Source organism: Hippopotamus amphibius, chromosome 16 (genome assembly GCF_030028045.1).
Source record: "Hippopotamus amphibius kiboko isolate mHipAmp2 chromosome 16, mHipAmp2.hap2, whole genome shotgun sequence".
Lineage (NCBI taxonomy): Eukaryota > Metazoa > Chordata > Mammalia > Artiodactyla > Hippopotamidae > Hippopotamus > Hippopotamus amphibius.
Genome location: NC_080201.1, coordinates 14,294,493 through 14,312,507, shown reverse-complemented (window position 1 = coordinate 14,312,507; position 18,015 = coordinate 14,294,493). Strand labels below are relative to the sequence as shown.

Here is an 18,015-nt window from a genome sequence, read left to right as displayed (position 1 = left end):
ATCCAAGAACATGGTATGTCCCTCCATCTGTTTGTGTCCTCTTTGATTTCTCTCATTAGTGTCTTATAGTTTTCTGAGTGCAGGTCTTTTACCTCCTTGGTTAGGTTTATTCCTAGGTATTTTACTCTTTTTGTTGCAATGGTGAATGGGATTGTCCTTAATTTCTCTTTCTGATCTTTCATTGTTAGCTGGTCACTATTTTTAGATTTCTGAGCCATTATTGACTCTTCACTCTCCTTTGTCACCTTGTCCATTCAATCTAAATTCTTTCGACTGTTTTTCCTTTGTCTCTGCATCCCCTCACCTAATTAGCAACTCTTTGAACCTGCTAGTTGGAACTCAGGGAAGGTCATGGAAGCTGAATGAAGCCTATTTCCTGCAATCAGGAAATGGGGAACACAGAAAGACTTTTGTGCCCAGGAGCCCCACAGGGCCCTGCTGGGTATCACTATTTCCTTTGTCTCTAATCTTCTGACATTTGTTGCCTGTAGAGCTGAGAGTGAGGATCTTGGGCTTAAGTTTGCTGCTGTGTGGTGACCCATTTACGTGTTTTAACCCACAGCATTGAGGTCAGGTTGGCATTTTATAAAGCTCATTCCATGTGCTAGACAGAAGGACTTGGAGGATGAGTGGAGTTTGGGACTGTTTCAGTGGTCCACAGGACAGTTGCTGAGGAATGGAAAAATTATATGGTGACTAATGATGGTGAGTAGGTGATGGATCTGGGAAATACCTGGGAGATAAAATTGGCAGGATTTGAATACTGATTGTGTGTCAGAACTGAGCAGTGAGTAGGGAGATGGCTAAGAGGGATTCCCAGGTTTCTAGTGTAGACCAGGCTGAAAGTGGTGCTACGAACTGTCACTGAGACAGGGGGTCCAAATCAAGCAACATCATGTTTGAGCATTTGTTTCTCACCGTTTGTTTCTCATGTAGTGAGCAGTTTGTATGAATATGGAGGAGCCAGGGGGCCAGTTTAGGAAGGGCGATGAGTTCAGAACTGGATTGTGGCTCACATGTGTCAGGAACATAACTGGGGTGAAGGCTGTGTCAACTTAAAAGAAAAAAAGCACAACATAAGAGCTGTAAGTTGAGTTTATTCAGTGTCTTACTGAGGACTGTAGCCCAGGAGACAGCCTCTCGCTCTGAGAAACTGTTCTGAAGAGAAGAGGGAGAAGCCAGGATACGAACGAATTTTTTGCCACGGGGGAGGAAAAAAAAACCGAAATGTGTCAAACATCAAAAGATTATTGCTAAGCACAAAGAACAGACATCTTAAGTTAATGATATTAGTGCTTTTCTTTGTATGGGAAGATTCAAGAATTTGCAGTCATTGAAAATTTTCCTTGGCTGTGTACCTTAACTAACTAGGGGGTTGTATCCAAAGCACAGAATGCTTCCTGTTTTCCTGCATCCTGAATTCCCCTAGGGCACGCTGTGGGTGGGCAACTGCAGTGACTGATGGCTTGATCCTTGCAGAGCTGGGCTGGCTGGCAACAATTTTTTTTTCTTTACAGTTGCTAGGGCGTCTGAGTTAGCCACGTGGTGCTGCCAGAACCACGACAGACCTTGGAGTGAGGAGATGGGCGGATCATCACCACACAGGGAAGGCACCAAGGAGACCGGCGGACCAGATCGTGGCACCATACGGGAAGGGAGAGTTGGGCTGCTGGCAGGTTCGGTTGGCAGAGGACAGTTTATGTGAGAGGTGTAAAGAGAGATGGCTAGAGGAGCTACCTAGCAGCCATTAGAGTCAGGAGGCACCTTCTCCTGGGAAGACCACCCAGAGCTGAGTAGGCTGTTCAGAGGGAATCTGCTGGAGGGGCTCAAGCAGAGGCTTCACAGCCCCCTTTTGTTAGGTGGGAGGATGGGTGGCACAACAGAGTTCAAGCATCAGATGTGTTGCAGACAGAGGCCTATTTGGACAAACCATGACTGTTCTCGATAGGTGGGTGTGAGGATTGGGGTAGACTTGCAGCTGTGGAAAAAAAGCAGGGCTCACTGTAAGTGCAGGAGCAGGATGGGTTGGCCAGGCCCTTGATCAGTGAAGTGGGGACAGGCAGCAGGTATGTCCTGACATGTTACCAGTGAGAAGGCTAGTCAGAGGGCAATCATCTTGTGGAGAGTCTGAAAGACTGGGAGGGCACATTGCAAAAGAGGAGGGTTTGCTTCAGGAGGGTGAATTTATGAAAGACTTCCTTTGTTCCAATTTTTCTATAAAGTGACATGGCCACTTGTAATAGTAAATCTTGTGTGCAAGTAGAAGCTGCCCTGATGGTGAAGGGAGTTTCAGATTTGATGGTCATTGGTGTAGCCATTCATTAGCCCTCATGTCGATGCTCTATCACCCTTTCTTCATTTCCCACCTGTTGTCACCGTTCCCTCTCTCAGGGCTGTGCCCCACACTCTGGCTCTAGGGCAGCAGGAACCTTTTATTTTAGGAGGTGGTGGCCTTCGAGGATGTGGCTGTGTATTTCACTCAGAGGGAGTTGGATGGCCTGTCCCCTGCATAGGAGGCCCTACAGGAGAGGGATGCTGAAGAGTTATGGGAACTTGATGTCCCTAGGTAGGGCCACTTTGCCTTTAGGAATCAGACTCATAGGACAGGGGTAGGGGTGAATCACAGCATGAATCTCATAACCTGTATATTTCCAGGGGCAAAAACTTCCAATCCCCCAGCCCCAGAGTATGTCAGGCATGGAGAGAGGGAGAAGGGTCTAATGAAAGTGCAGCTGTTATGGCGAGAACACTTCCCATCATAAGATGCTCAGTGCAGGTCACAGTGCAAAAGAAGTATTTATTGTTGTAGTTCTCAGCTTCCTTCAACTTGCCCAGTGGTCTAAGGAAGCCTTCCATCATTCCTTCCCTGTGCTTGTGTGTGTCACATAGGATCTTGCTAACAAACTTAAAGTGACCTTTTAGGAGGAGGTCACAAGTGCTCAGTTTCCTCTTGATCAGAATCTCCTTGGGCTTCCCCACACTGCACCCCACTTGTGTGGGCCTTGTCCTTACTGAGCTGCTTTGGAGTTCCCTTCTCTTGACAGCAGACACAAGCTACAAGGTGCCTTAGGAACACTAATGTGAGACTCCCCTCCAGCCCTGTTTTCTCTCCCCTTTTCAGGATACCCAGTTTTCAGACTTGCCCTGGTCTCACTTTTGAAAGGAGGGGATTTGCCTTGGGGCCTGGAGGCACAGGGTGATCCACCTGCAGTGGGGACCAAAGATGTCTGTAAAGGTAAGCAAGGCAGGTATCAGACCAACAACCTTGATCCTTTGTCAGATATATAGTTTGCAAATTTTTGAGCACTTGGCATGAGCCAAAATGGCACTGCTTTAAGAAGCTTTGGAGGATACCCGTTATAGAGACTTTTAAAGAACTAAAAGAGAGGATATGTAGGTTTATAGGCAGTGGGCTGTGGGAGCACAGCAGAAGGAAGGGTTAGAGTAATTCCCATTTAGAAGATCAAGTATGTGAAATTGACTGTACTACCCAAAACAATTTACAGATTCAGTGCAATCCCTATCAAATTACCAACGGCATTTTTCACAGAACTAGAAAAAGAAATCTTACGATTTGTATGGAAATGCAAAAGACCCCGAATAGCCAAAGCAATCTTGAGAAGGAAAGATGGAGTTGGTGGAATTAGGCTTCCTGACTTCAGGCTATATTACAAGGCCACAGTGATCAAGACAGTATGGTACTGGCACAAAAATAGAAAGGCAGAAATGGAACAGAATAGAGAACTCAGTGGTAAACCCAAGCATATATGGGCACCTTATCTTTGACAAAGGAGGCAAGACTATACAATGGAAAAAAGACAGCCTCTTCAATAAGTGATGCTGGGAAAATTGGACAGCAACATGTAAGAGAATGAAATTAGAATACTTCCTAACACCATACACAAAAATAAATTCCAAATGGATTAAAGACCTAAATGTAAGGCCAGACACTATAAAACTCCTAGAGGAAAACATAGGCAGAACACTCTATGACATACATCAAAGCAAGATCCTTTTTGACCCATCTCCTAGAATCATGGAAATAAAATCAAGAATAAACAAATGGGACCTAATGAAACTTAAAAGCTTTTGCACAGTGAAAGAAACCATAAGACAAGAAGGCAACCCTCAGAATGGGAGAAAATACTTGCCAATGAAGCAACGGACAAAGGATTAATCTCCAAAATATACAAGCATCTCATGCAGCTTAATACCAAAAAAGCAAATAACCCAATCCACAAATGGGCGGAAGACCTAAATAGGCATTCTCCAAAGAAGACATACGGATAGCCAAGAGGCACATGAAAAGATGCTCAACATCACTAATCATTAGAGAAATGCAGGTCAAAGCCACAATGAGGTATCACCTCACACCAATCAGAATGGACCCTTTGTGCAAAACCTACCAGAAAGAGACATTCTTTTCTGCTGGACATGGATGTTAGCCTTGACCCACATGAAGGCTGAGAAGAAAGCCAGCCCTGCAGATGACAGAGATGGAGAGAACTAAACTTACCTCTGAATGTTTCACTGACATGAATCAAAATGTTAAATTTTTTGCTTAAGTAGTTTTGAGTTGAGATTTCTTTCACTTGTAACAGAATCCTTATTGTTATTGAGCCATTTCAGTGTCTCATATGTTTCAAAGCCTTCAGAGTAACATAAACTTGATTTGACTTCCTTGAGTCCACATTCTGAAGAAACCTTTCATGTGAGTGATGTATTGGAAAAGATGTAGCTATGATTCTGATGGTTCACACATAGGCAACCACTCAAGTGTTGTGAATGTGGGAGAGCCTTTTAATCCTCAGTTAAACCAGGTCAACATTCAGGCATCCCAAATGTTTGGAAGTTACAGCAATTTAAGCACTTTAATGAAAATTTCAAGTTATTATAAAATGAAATCTCTATTGAATATTCTCTAGGGAAGATGAATGTATTAATTAGAAAACCTTTTTTAAAAGAATTTTCTACTCAGTTTCTAGTAGAAGTGGATGCCGAATTTTATCTTACTTTATTTTTTTTAACTTTCTATTATTTTTTTAAATAAATTTATTTATTTATTTATTTTATTGGCTGTGTTGGGTCTTTGTTGCTGCACATGGGCTTTCTCTAGTTGCAGCGAGTGGGGGCTACCCTTCCTTGTGGTGCACAGGTTTTTCATTGCAGTGGCCTCTCTTGTTGCAGAGCATGGGCTCCAGGCACGTGGGCTTCAGTAGTTGCGGCACATGGGCTCAGTAGTTGCGGCTCACGGGCTCTAGAGCGCAGGCTCAATAGTTGTGGCACACGGGCTTAGTTGCTCCCCGGCATGTGGGATCTTCCTTGGGTAGGGATCGAACCCGTGTCCCCTGCATTGGCAGGCAGATTCTTACCCACTGCGCCACCTAGGAAGTCCCTATCTTACTTTAGATTGTTAAAGATGTTTCTTTTTTGACCTATTTTTATAGTTAATTATATTAACGTTTTTCCTAATATTGAGTCATACTTATGTTCTCATAATCTTAGTTGGATATAGTGTTGTAAATTTCTTTAAATGCTGCTGGATTATGTTAATATGTTTAGGATATTAGCATCTATATTCATAAGTGTGAGTAGCCTGTAATTTTTTTTCCGTCTTTGTCAAGATTTCGGAACTGAATTATACCACATTGCTAAAAATAGTTAGGAGACTATTCTTTCCCTGTGCTCTGGAACAGTTTCAAAAGCCTAGCAATGATCTGTTCTTTGGGAATTTGAAAAAAATGCACCTATAAAGCTGCCTGGACCAGTTGCTTTTGTTGGAGGTAGTGTAGAACAGAGTAGAACTTGCGCTACTTCAATAATTCCTTCTCTGGCATTGATCAATTACGTTGTCTGTTTCTTCTTGAATCAATGTCGGTAATTTATAATTTCCTTCTGACATTTATAAGTCATTAGCTAAGCATTGTACCCAAGTTATTTTTCTTATTTTAAAAAATATTTTCAAATATGCCCCTTGTCATTCCTAAGTTTCATCTACAAAACCTATAGGAAAAGTTTTTAGTACTCATATATTTGAATGCAAAAGCTTAATATCATCATTGTAATGCCTAGAAGAGCATGTCTGGCCTGACCTTTGATCTGATTAGAGGGCTTTTATACACAAGGAAATGGCCTTGGTTCAGTCTGATGCAGGATTTTACTCAGAATTTCAACTCAGCACTGTTGACATTTGGGACCTGATAATTTTTTGTTGGAACCATGCTGTGAGTTGTAGGATGTTTAACTTACCCACTGGCCTCTACCCACTAGATACTATTTGTAATGTTCTCCCCTTCCCAGAGTCATGATAATCAAAATTGTTTCCACTGGTCTAAAGAGATACTGAGGATATGTTTTTGTAAAAATAAGGAGCACGTTCTCTTCTTTGGATGCCTGTCAACCTGTGCCTTGTTACTTCCCATGCCACCTTGTACTGTCATCTACTATGGCAGTTTTCAATTCCAGACTTAACCTGTTGTCTGAAATCTGGTCCTGAGAAGATGACTTCACCACTTCCTCTTTACTTGAAGGCAGTCTACCCCCTGCCGGGGGTGGGAGGGAATCATTTTTAGTAGTGGACTTTTTTTTTTTTTTTACTTTTTATTTGTTTATTTTTTACAATAAACTGCATATATTTAGAGTGTACAATTTGGTATCCCAGTCTCCCAATTCGTTCCCCCCCCAAACCTCCCCGCTTTCCCCTTTGGTGTCCATATGTTTATTCTCTACATCTGTGTCTCTGTTTCTGCCTTGCAAACCGGTTGATTTGTACCATTTTTCTATAGTCCACATATATGTGTTAATATACAATATTTGTTTTTCTCTTTCTGACTCACTTCACTCTGTATGACAGTCTCTAGGTCCATCCATGTCTCTACAAATGTCCCAGTTTCATTGCTTTTTACAGCTGAGTAATATTCCATTGTATGTGTGTACCACATCTTCTTTATCCATTCATCTGTTGATGGACATTTAGGTTCCTTCCATGTCCTGGCTATTGTAAATAGTGCTGCAGTGAACATTGGAGTGCATGTGTCTTTTTGAATTATGGTGTTCTCTGGGTATATGCCCAACAATGGGATTGCTGGGTCATATGGTAACTCTATTTTTAGTTTTGCAAGGAACCTCCATACTGTTCTCCATAGTGGCTGTATCAATTTACATTCCCAACAACAGTGCTAGAGAGTTCCCTTTTCCCCACACCCTGTCCAGCATTTACTCTTTGTGGATTTTTCATTCTGCAGAAATGAAAGTGATTCAGACAAAGAAATGGTTGAAGTCGCTTGAGTTGAGGTTTGTTAGTTCCTGTTGTTGCTTCTGCAACACAATACTAGTCTTTAATTTGCCATAGCTATTCTTTAATAAATGCTAATAACCAGTAACATTTTGTGGCACTTATCTCTGCTAGGTACCCCACAATGCATTAACTCAAACCTCCCAACAGCCTTTGAAGTAGATACTGTTATCTTGTTTCAATTAGGAAAGTGAGGAACAGAGAGGTTAAGTAGGTTGCCCAAAGATACAGCCAGTAAATGGATGAGTGGAGATTCAAACCCAGGTAGTCTGGCTTCAGAGCCCATGCTCTAACTGTCACACAGTAATGCCCTAAAGGCTGGATGCAAGATCTCTCAGTGACAGAAAAGACACATTTGAGGTGACTTTGGTAGGCTCTCTGTGGGTGGAAGACACTGGGGACCAGGTGAAGGCAAAGGGAGGCTGTATCTTGGCTTTGGAGAAAGGAGGATGGGGAGTGGGTTGACATAGAACAGTGAGGCATATCTAGTACAGTGTGTTTGACAGTCTCTCAGAACTGCTCTTGTAAGGTAGGTAGCATGTGGAAGTTGAAAATTACAGCTCTAGGAGGCAGAGGAGCTGGTTCCTAGATTCCCCACTAAGGCTTAGTGTGGCTGCATGGCCTTGGCATTTTTGTTGCTGCAAGTATTTGAAAATAGTATCTTTATAGTAAGTACCTGAGCCAGAGAGCTGGACCCCCGAGGTGCCTTTCATCTCTGAGGCACCAGAGTAGTTCCATCTTCCTGGAACTTGAGTATCTAGCAGATTATCCGCGATATGTGACCTAGGTACCACTGCTGGAGGCTCCCTCCAACTGACTTACTGTCTTTGGATCAGGCTTGGTTAGGTTCAAGTGTATATAACTGAAAATCCAGAATAATAGAGCTTAAAATAAGACTGGAGTTGACCTTTTTTTTTTTTTTTTTAGGAGATCTGGAAATAGGCAGCTGCACACTGTCAGTAGGAATCCTGGCTCCTTCCAGTTCACCACACTGCTAGCCATTAGATGTGGCAATCTCCTCAAGGTCTAAAGCAACAGCTAGAACTCCAGCCATTCTAGGATGCAGGATAGAGGAAAGGAAGAAGAACATGTCACCTTCCTTTCAAGGAAATATTCTGTAAGTACTGAAAACACTTTCACTTCATTGTGCAGAACTTAGTCCAGGGAGAGCCACAGATTTACAAGGCTGGCAAGAAATGTCCTTGGCTGAGAGGCAAGGTGCCAACCCTTAATTCAGTTTTCTGTTACTAAATAAGAGGGACAAATGGATGTTTGTGTAGGCAGCTAGCAGCCTCTGACACTACAAAATGTCTTAACTTTATATGTCTAAAGTATTTTGCATGTGCTACCATAACAAATACCACAGACTGTGAGGCTTAAACAACAGAAATTTATTTTCTCACCGTTCCGGAGGCTGGAAGTTCAAAATCAAGGTGTTAGGAGGTTTGATTTCTCCTGAGGCCTCTCTCCTTGGCTTGCAGAAGGGAAGGAGGGGCAGTCATAGGAGACAACACAGGACATGAAGAGGTAATCAGTGCCACTGGGCATTATGGTAAGGTAGGTGGCTAATGGGTACAAACATGTACAGGGAGGCCATGTGAGATGCATCTGAAGGCATCATGTCCATCTACTGGGAGTGCTGGAGTGTAGCTTGAACAGCCCCATGTTGAGGTATGCATTACAGGGTTCAGGCATCAGATGTGGGGGCAGACAGGATAAAGGACATCTGTAGAAATCATACTGCCCATACTTTCTCATCGAAGATGTAGATTTGTTGCAATTAGATTTTTCATCCACCTGGAATTTATTTTAGTGGTGGTATGAAGTAAGAATCTTATTTTTCTATTGGGATATCCAAATGTTCCAGCATAATTTATTGAAAAATCCCTCCTTTCTTCACTGCTTTTTTTCAGCTCTATTAAATGACTGACACGCAATTGAATCAGCTTTTTGATTTCTACAAAAGGTCTTGCCAGGATGTTGATTGGATTGCTTTGAATATATAGAGCAATTTGGGGGATAATTGACATCTTAATAATATTGAGTTTTTCAATTGATGAACACAATATCTTAGATATTCATTCATCTCTTTTGTCATTTTATAGGTTTGAGCATGAATATCTTGTACATATTTTGTTAGACTTATGTCTGTTTTTTTATGCTGTTGTAAGTGGTACTATTTTTAAAAATTTATTAAAGTTGTAGGAAATTTTATTGCTGGAAACTTTGGTTTCCAACAGTTGATCTTTTTGTACCTTTAACACTGAGACCTTGAAACCACACAGCTCAGATTGGGACTTGAACCCACTGTCTTTTTTTTTTTTTTAATTGGCTGTTTTGGGTCTTCATTGCTGCACACGGGCTTTTCTCTAGTTGCAGTGAGCGGGGGCTATTCTTCTTTGTGGTGCATGGGCTCATTGCCGTGGCTTCTCCTGTTGCAGAGCATAGGCTCTAAGGTGCGTGGGCTTCAGTAGTTGCGGCACACGGGCTCAACAGTTGTGGCTCACAGGCTCTAAAATGCAGGCTCAATAGTTGTGGTGCATGGGCTTAGTTGCTCTGAGGCACATGGGATCTTCCTGGACCAGGGATTGAACCCATGTCCCCTGCATTGGCAGGCGGATTCTTAACCACTGCGCCACCTAGGAAGCTCAAACCCACTGTCTTTTAATAAAAATCACACACCTGGTCTCAGGACCCACTGAAGGTTAGGTTCTTTATGTCTCAGCACAGAAGGAATTCAGCAAGAGGCAAAGTGATAGGTACAAAGTAGATTTATTGAGAGAAATACTCCTCAGAGAGAGTGTGGGCCATCTCAGCAGGCAAGAGGCCCTGAAATATGGGGTGGTTAGTTTTTATGGGCTGGGTAATTTCATAGGATGACGAGTGGGAGGATTATTTCAACTCTCTTGGAGAAAGGGGTGGGGATTTCCAGGAGTTGGGCCACTGACCACTTTTTGGCCTTTTATGGTTAGCCTTGGAACAGTCATGGTGTCTGTGGGTGTGTTATTAGCATATGGTAATGTATTACAAGTGTATTATGAGGCTCAAGGTCTACTGGAAGTTGAATCCTCTGCTATCTTGGACCTAGTTGTTTGTTTTTTGCCTGCACTGTGAGGCATGCGGGATCTTAGTTCCCCGACCAGGGCTTAAACCCGTGCCCCCTGCAATGGGGGCACAGAGTCTTAACCACTGGACCTCCAGGGAAGTCCGGACCTAGTTGGGTCTAACCAGTTCAAGTTGTATCCTCAATGGCTGTCATTCTTTTAAACGTTGTGCCCTGCTCCCTTCCCTCCTGTTTCAACCTTGCTAAACTCACTTGTTAGTTCTAGGAGTTTTGTAGATTCTTTGGGATTTTTTTAGGTAGACAATCATGTCCTCTGCAAATAATAAGTTTTGTTTCTTTATTTCCAATCTCTATGCCTTTTATTTCTTTTTTTTTCTTTTTGCTGTTTATAAGTTAAAATAGCTAAGCTCTGTGAATAACATTTATCTGGTACAGACAAGGTTCCATACATTCCTAGGTAGTAAAAGTCAAATGAATAATACAGGTAAGCGCCTTTATTGAAGGGAGATGGTAGAGTAGTCCGGGAGGCCTTGCTTTAATGAAGATTGAAATTGATTCTATTTACCTCTTCCCATTTCCACTGTTACTACCATTGCAACCTTGGGCCTGCAGTTTCCTAACAAATTGCCTTCCCTGTCTCCTGTCTCTACTCCAAGCCATTTTGTAGTCCTCGCAGGACCTCTTCCCTGCTCTAGAGGTTACACAGCCCTCTAACCTTAGTCCACCTTGTCCAGCTGTGGCCCCACTGCTAGCCTTACAAGGCTTACACCATTACTACCCAACCTCTTCTTACATGCTGCTCTTGTTTCCTTTGTACTCATCTTACTCTCATTGTTGCAGAAATCGATCCCACGAGAAACCAAGCACCACACTCGGAGGGTTGGAGAACTCAGGTTTATTAAGCTAGTGGACCCAGATGAGCTAACACTCCAAATTCTGGGTCCTGTTCCAGGTGAACTCTCTCCTTATATAGGTTAAAACACATAGCTACAGTTAGCATTAATTGGTTGGCTACAGTTGCCATTATTGATTGGATACAGTTGGCATTAATTGATTGGCTAAGTTTCCATAGGTTACAGGTAATTACAGAGCTCCGGAGTTGCTAGGGGTTACATGCAAAGGGTTTTCAAACAAAGGCAGCAGGGGCAGGAACAGAACATTCCATACTTATCTGATGATCTTTTAGGTTCCAGTTGATAAAATATTTTGTCCTCACTCTACTGCAGCAAGCAGGTTTTACAGAAGCAGAGCAGGCATAAAGCTGTTTTCTAGCTGTGTATGAACTCCAGGTTTGCCTCATCAGTGTAAGCTAATCTCTAGCTGAAACTTAGCATTTCGTTCAATTATATGTTGGCAAAAATTACAATAGTATCAACAATGCCTTGCAACTTTGTCAGCAATAGAAATCACAGATGTTTTCACGTCACATTACAATTGATGAGGTTATAGTGGAACTTAAGTTTCAGCACGGTCATTTTTGCCTTGGCAGACAAAAAAAAGTAAAGTTAAACTAAATGTTTTGTTGCAGTGCCTATATTGACTATATTTGATGTGATTATCTCCTTGCCGCTGAAAATATACTTAATAGTGAGAGAGAGAAGGCCTTCCCTCTAAGATTGGCAACAAGGCAGGTATGTTGGCTCTTCCCACTACTATTCAACATCTTAATGGGAGTCCTAGCAAGTGCAAGAAAGCCAGAGAAAGAAAGAAGAGGCGGCGGACACGCACGTTGATGCCACGCTCGCCCAGCGACTAGACAGGTGGCGAGCGGACGCAACAAAGTTCTCCCCCGCCGCCCACCTGCCACACGATCTCGCGTGAACGTACATGGGTTCTTCTCTGTGTACTGCTGGTTTCCTTCTCCAGAAGAGAAGGGAAGTCGGCAATGTGGAGTTAAGCAAGGATGCAGACAAAAGGAGAGGGCCTCTGAGACGTGGGACTGGTCAGTGTGTTCTTGTGCAGAGGCACCTATTAACATGCCACAATGCTGATCCAGTGAGGGCTTCGTGAAGGCCATCCAAGCAATAAGAACAGAATGAACTAATAAGCACGTAAGTGTGGGTGTGTGTTGGGGGGTCCTCTAGGAAGACTGAAAACAGAGAGCATTTGAGCTTCCTTGAAGCCCTGCGTGATGGAAAGGAGTGGGATGCTAGGCTAGGCCCAGATTTTGAAAGGCTTGAATACACGTCTACTGCAGAGAGGGGAAACTGGATAGCTAGAGAACAGAGACAGACTTTCTTTTCACTATATATTTTTCTGGTCTTTTAAATTATGCATTATCTGCACATATTACTGGAAACAGGACAAAGTGAAAGAGTAGAGATGGTGGTGAGACAAATCTGCAGTTTACACATGGCTAGAGAATAGCTTTATGCCTGCTCTGCTTCTGTAAAACCTGCTTGCTGCAGTAGAGTGAGGACAAAATACTTTAACAATCAACTGGAACCTAAAAGATGATCAAATAAGTATGGAATGTTCTGTTCTGCCCCTGCTCACCTTTGTTTGAAAACCCTTTGCATGTAACCCCTAGCAACTCCGGAGCTCTGTAATCACCTGTAACCTATGGAAACTGAGTAGCCAATTAATTAATGCCAACTGTATCCAATCAATTAATGCCAATATATAGGGAGAGAATTCACCTGGAACAGGGCCCAGAATTTTGGAGCATTAGCTCATCTGGGTCTGCTGGCCCAATAAACCTGAGTTCTCCAACCCTCCGAGTGTGGTGCTTGGTTTCTCGTGGGATCGATTTCTGCAACAACACCAGGATTAGCTTTGTCTATTCTAGGTTCATAATTAAAAACTGGCACTGCACCTACGAAAGCCAGAGACCATGGAGAGGTAGGCTCTCGTTTGCTAGAGAGGAAGCTCAGGAGGTTTGGGCGTTGCGGCCGCCGTAGCGACGCATTTCCGGTCACACAGCGCATTGCGCCTTTCCTGAGGTGAGTTTTGGGGGTTTGTCGCCCCAGCCAACGTGCTGGGAACATGCTTTTCACCCCTGGAGAAGGCTCTCCCCCGGGTCCCTGATGCCGCGGTGGAGGGAGTCGGGCGGTGCCACCGGGTCCGGGGAGCGACGGCGCCCGGGCGCGGGTCCCGCCAGCCCTCGGTGTCTTCGCTCCAGTCCGCTGCGGCCGCTTTGGGAAATGGAGGTTGTGGATGGGAAGGAAACGCCCTTTAACCCGGCACAGCCACAGCCTGCCCTGCTCCCTGGGCCAACAGCTGCTTCCTGAGCAGCTAAACGCTAGTTACTATCTAGGTTCGCAGGATGCAGCTACGAATGAGCCGGCTGTGCGGCCCGCCCCCAGGGAGCGTTCAGTTTAATGGAAAGCCCCTTATTCCAGTGCGTTCATTTCCCTCCACCTGCCCCTCACCCAGTAGTTGCGGTGTGTTGCTTTTAGGTGGCAGGCCAAGTCCTGGACGTGCACAGCTCCTGCGGGACTTGGTCTCTTGCAACTTCTTCACCCTCGTCTTCAGCACACTTCCCTTGGCTCTGCTGCAGTCTTCTTGGGCTTTAATTTCGAGAATAGGTTTTTGCATATGCTATTACTTTTGGAAAGATTTTCCTTTTAACCTAGTTAATTCCTATTCTTAAGCTTCCCCATCTAGGATAAATTCTCCCTGGCACTAATCACGATTGTGGTCTTAAAGCTCATTATGAGAATCTTTGATTCCTTTAGTCGAAGCTCCAAGATGGAAGAGATCAAACCTTTGTTTTTCGCTCCAATGTATCTCCTGTGTCTCACACTTGGCCTCGAATGAAATAAAAATGTGATAAATGTTTGTTGGATGAAGAAAACACAAGTCAGTGTATTGTCTCAAACTGGGAGAGGTGGTATACAAGAAAGGGAATATGGAGCGTGTAACCTGGAGCCCTGACCTGGTCTGTAGAGACAGACAGTGATCTGAAGGGTGAGCTGCCAGTTACCTAGACGAAGAGAGGTCAGGCTGCTGGAGAGTATTGCACACAATATCAGTTCCAAAGGTTCTAAGGTTGGAGAAGACCGGTTCATGCAGAGGAGGCAGCAGGTACAAAGATCCTGAATTAGCATAGTAGAGAAGCTGAGAGAAGACCAGTGTGGTTAAACTAAGAGAAAGGAGGAGGGGGGCACAAGATGAAGCTAGCGGGAAATTGCAGCATGCAGTGCGTTTCATTCGTGAAGATGCTGGCTTTTGGTAGACTGTGACTGCTTAACAAGAATACAGAGTGTCTATAGGGGATGATATAATTAAAGTAATAACCCAGACGTTTTGGCATGTTGAAGTGGCCTTTTCAGGGTCCTTTGCTAATTGGTTTCTGGTTATCGCCGAGTTGTGGAGTGGGGTGATGATCAACAAAGATGCCTGCCCCCAGGTCTGAGAAAAGGAAACCTTACTCTGATTCTTTTTCAGATTTTGGGGGGGCTACTTGTACCTATTCTTTCATATTAACCTTAGAATCACTTTATCAAGTTCTTAAAAAAAATCCTGTTGGGATTACTATTGGAAGCAATTTAATGTAGTTATTAGAAGCTTGGCCTCTGGAATCTGGCATATCTGGTTTGGGATCCAAGTTAATCCATCAACTGGCTGAGAGACGTTGGTAGAGAAAATTATTCTCTTGGACTTGTTTTCTTATTTGGGAAAAAGGAAAGGTTCAAAGGATTATTGTGGAGATTGAATGAGAGGATTTGTATTTTTCCTCCAAAAACATATTTCTATTTTTTTTAACCTTTTATGTTTCTCAGTAAAATTCTATTTTAAAAAGAAAGGTCTGGGGACTTCTCTGGAGCCAGTAATTGAGACTTCACCTTGCAACACAGGAGGTGCGGGTTTGATCCCTGGTTGGGGAGCTAAGATCCCACATGCATTGTGGCCAAAAAACCAAAACATAAAACAGAAGCAATATTGTAACAAATTCAATAAAGACTTTCTAAAAATAAAAAAATAAAAATAAAGATCTGGATATCCTTTTGTTAGGGTTTGCTTCGAGTTTTCTGGTGTCTTTTGCTTGTTTTCGTTTTTGTGTGTTCAAGCTCCCCTATACTCATGTCTTAGGACAGGTAGTGTTGCATGATGTTGGTGAGTACAGGCTCTGGTGCCGAGGGCAAGTTACTTACCTTTAAAATTCTCAGTTTCCTCAGAATTCAAACTTCCTGGAATGGTGTGGATTAAAAGAGGAAATATTCATACACAACTTACCCAGAGGCATTTAGTAAATGATTGCTGCTATTATCGGCAGGTTTGTTTCAAAGGAGAGCCTTGTCTGGGTCAGGCTTATTTTTATTTCTCTTTGCTTCTTCCTTCAGCCCCTGCCCTTCATTGAGAGGAAGCCCAGGTGATGGCTGTCATGCCCCTGAGAGCCTTGCATCAGGTGAGCTGTGTTTCCCTCATGGCAGCCTTGGAGAGATCTGATTTGAAAGAAGTGGGAGATGAGAGATGATTCTGACAGTCTTAGAGCCAAAGCAGTAGGAAGACCCTACTGCTTCTCCTCTGGATTCTCTTCAGTAGGACTGGATGCTGGGGGAAGCTGATTATGAGGGACTGAGCAGCCAGAAGCCCAGCAAGTGGCAGCTGGAGAGAGTGTCCTGGGCTCCTGAACTTGAGGATCTCTGTTGAGCTAGAGAGTTTCCAAGTTTAGTGGTTCCTCCTGCAGAGGGACCTACGAGAATGAAAGACTCAGGCTGGTGCTGTAGGTATCCATTACACAGTGGGAGTAATTGAGAACAATGAGGTCACAAGATTCTAGGTAAGAAGGGGCCGAGCAGCTGTGGAAGGCCAGCAAAGGGGAGCCTGTACCATTTATTCTCTTAAAGAAGTTGGCTTCAGAATCAGGGAAAATATATCTTCCTTGAGGTCAGTGTTGTTGGCTAATCAAGGCAGGGGGCTATAATGGAAAAAATCTGCACTAGGACAGAACACCTGAAGTTAGGGATCTTGTAAAGCCTCAGTGGCATTGTGACCTTGAGCCAGTCACTTAACCTCTTTGCACCTTAACTTCATCTGTGAGGTGAACATTAAGTGCCTTATATATGCGGGACAGGGAAATTGACTTCTAGAGTTGATTTCACTTTTTGAGACTGAGTTGCTGGGTGTTCCTTAACCATTTCCTTCTTCCTGGGACTTATTTATCCAGTAACTTAGCATCCATGAAACACATCCCACGTCACAGTCCTGGATTTCTGATATCTGGCAGGTTCCTCTGCCTGAGTGTCTCACCAAGACATTGTCTTCCTTTTTGTTCCCCTCCTATTCTGATCTTCTGTAAGTTGTTAGTGAGTTACCGGTGTCATCATGTCGCAATCCTGACCACTCAGTTACTCTAGGTTGCTGAGTAATTGTTGACTCTGGTCCCCCTTGATACTGCTTTCAGAAAGTCACCACGTCTGATTGCTTCTGCCTGCTATCTCTTTCACTTGTCCCATCTTTCATATTGCCCTCATTCAGGGTTTGTCATTCCTTTTCTGAGATATTTGTTCACAGAGCTTCCCAGCTAGTTTCTCTGTGTACAGTCTTCTGCTCTCCCCTCACCGTTTGTTACCTGGTGGAGCTTGGCTTCCTGAGCTAGGATTCTATCTTGTACTCCAGGGTTCTCAGACTTTTGTGTGCATCAGAATCACCTGGAGGGCTTATGAAAGCACAAATTGCTCTCAGATGGGGCCTGTGAATTTGCTTTTACAAGTTCCTAGGTTATCCTGCTGCTGCTCTGGGGAACCACACTTTGAGAACCACTGTTGTAGTTAGTGGTGACTCATTCAAGGAAGTCATCCAGTTGACTGAGTCAGTTTGTCTTTTTAAATCGATTGTGTAGCTGGCTGAGGATGCATTCAGTGCAGGACAGGCCTGGAATTGAAGTATCCCCAGCCTGTACTGGTGTACTGATTGTACTATAATGAAGAGGAGTCAGATTCCAGAAATATTTGGACAATAAAATTGGCGGGATTTGATTACTGACTGCTTATCAGAAATGAGTAGTGACTAGGGCAAGTTAGTCTAGCATGAATCTCAATTTTTTAACTTAGGAGACAGATGAAACTTGTACTGTTAACTGAGAAGAAACACTGTCACTCACTGTGCCAGTTAGTTATGTGAATTGAAAATAGAGTCAGTTTGGCAGGGGGCAGGAGGGGGGGATGCATTTGGTGTTAGATGGTGGGTCAGGTGTGTTGGGTCCCCCACGGAGTCTGAGGCAGTGCTGGGAAGATCTGCAAAATCAGTTGAGGTGTTAGAAGGTGGCAGGATATTTGCTGCACATTCAAGTAACCAAGTTTGATGCCAAAGTCTGGGGAATGAATAGAAGCTCTAAACCAGAACCTGAGCTCTCTAGGAAGGTAGAGTTGGGGCCATCAAGGAAGGGGAAAGGGTGACTATTAAAAAAGCATGAGTCTTAGTTGGCAGAAACAATTACAGATTGTCCTGGAGGTATAAAGGAAAGCAGTTAAAAGAACGACTCAGCAACAATCTGATTCCAGAAGCATCTTCTCCCAGGAAGACCCAACAGGAAGCAGAATAGACTACCCCATGCAGCACTGAGCTCTCTCTGCTGGACATTCTTGATCACAGGCTGCAGAACCCCTTCTTCAAGCAACAGATGAGGGTTGGATGAGACCAGTCATCAGGGCAAACCTTAACTCTGTTCCCATCATGTGGACTTGAGGTTTCATGTGGACTTGAGGTTTGG

The 18,015-nt window shown here is 43.6% G+C and overlaps 1 protein-coding gene across 9 annotated transcripts in view; it reads left to right on the top strand.

The window, feature by feature from the left end:
- ZNF19 (zinc finger protein 19) overlaps positions 1 to 18,015 on the top strand; it is a 57,775-nt gene that overhangs the window by 7,311 nt on the left and 32,449 nt on the right. For 5 of the 9 annotated variants that reach the window (XM_057711068.1, XM_057711059.1, XM_057711062.1 and 2 more), the window contains exons 3-5: positions 1,518 to 3,235; positions 8,222 to 8,411; positions 15,644 to 15,708. In XM_057711068.1, the coding sequence (XP_057567051.1) occupies positions 15,676 to 15,708 (33 nt within the window). In that variant the 5' untranslated portion in view covers positions 1,518 to 3,235; positions 8,222 to 8,411; positions 15,644 to 15,675. Of the gene's footprint in view, positions 1 to 446; positions 706 to 1,517; positions 3,236 to 8,221; positions 8,412 to 13,261; positions 13,301 to 15,643; positions 15,709 to 18,015 lie in introns of those variants that run through there. The other 4 variants (XM_057711065.1, XM_057711063.1, XM_057711061.1 and 1 more) reach the window with 3 other exon arrangements.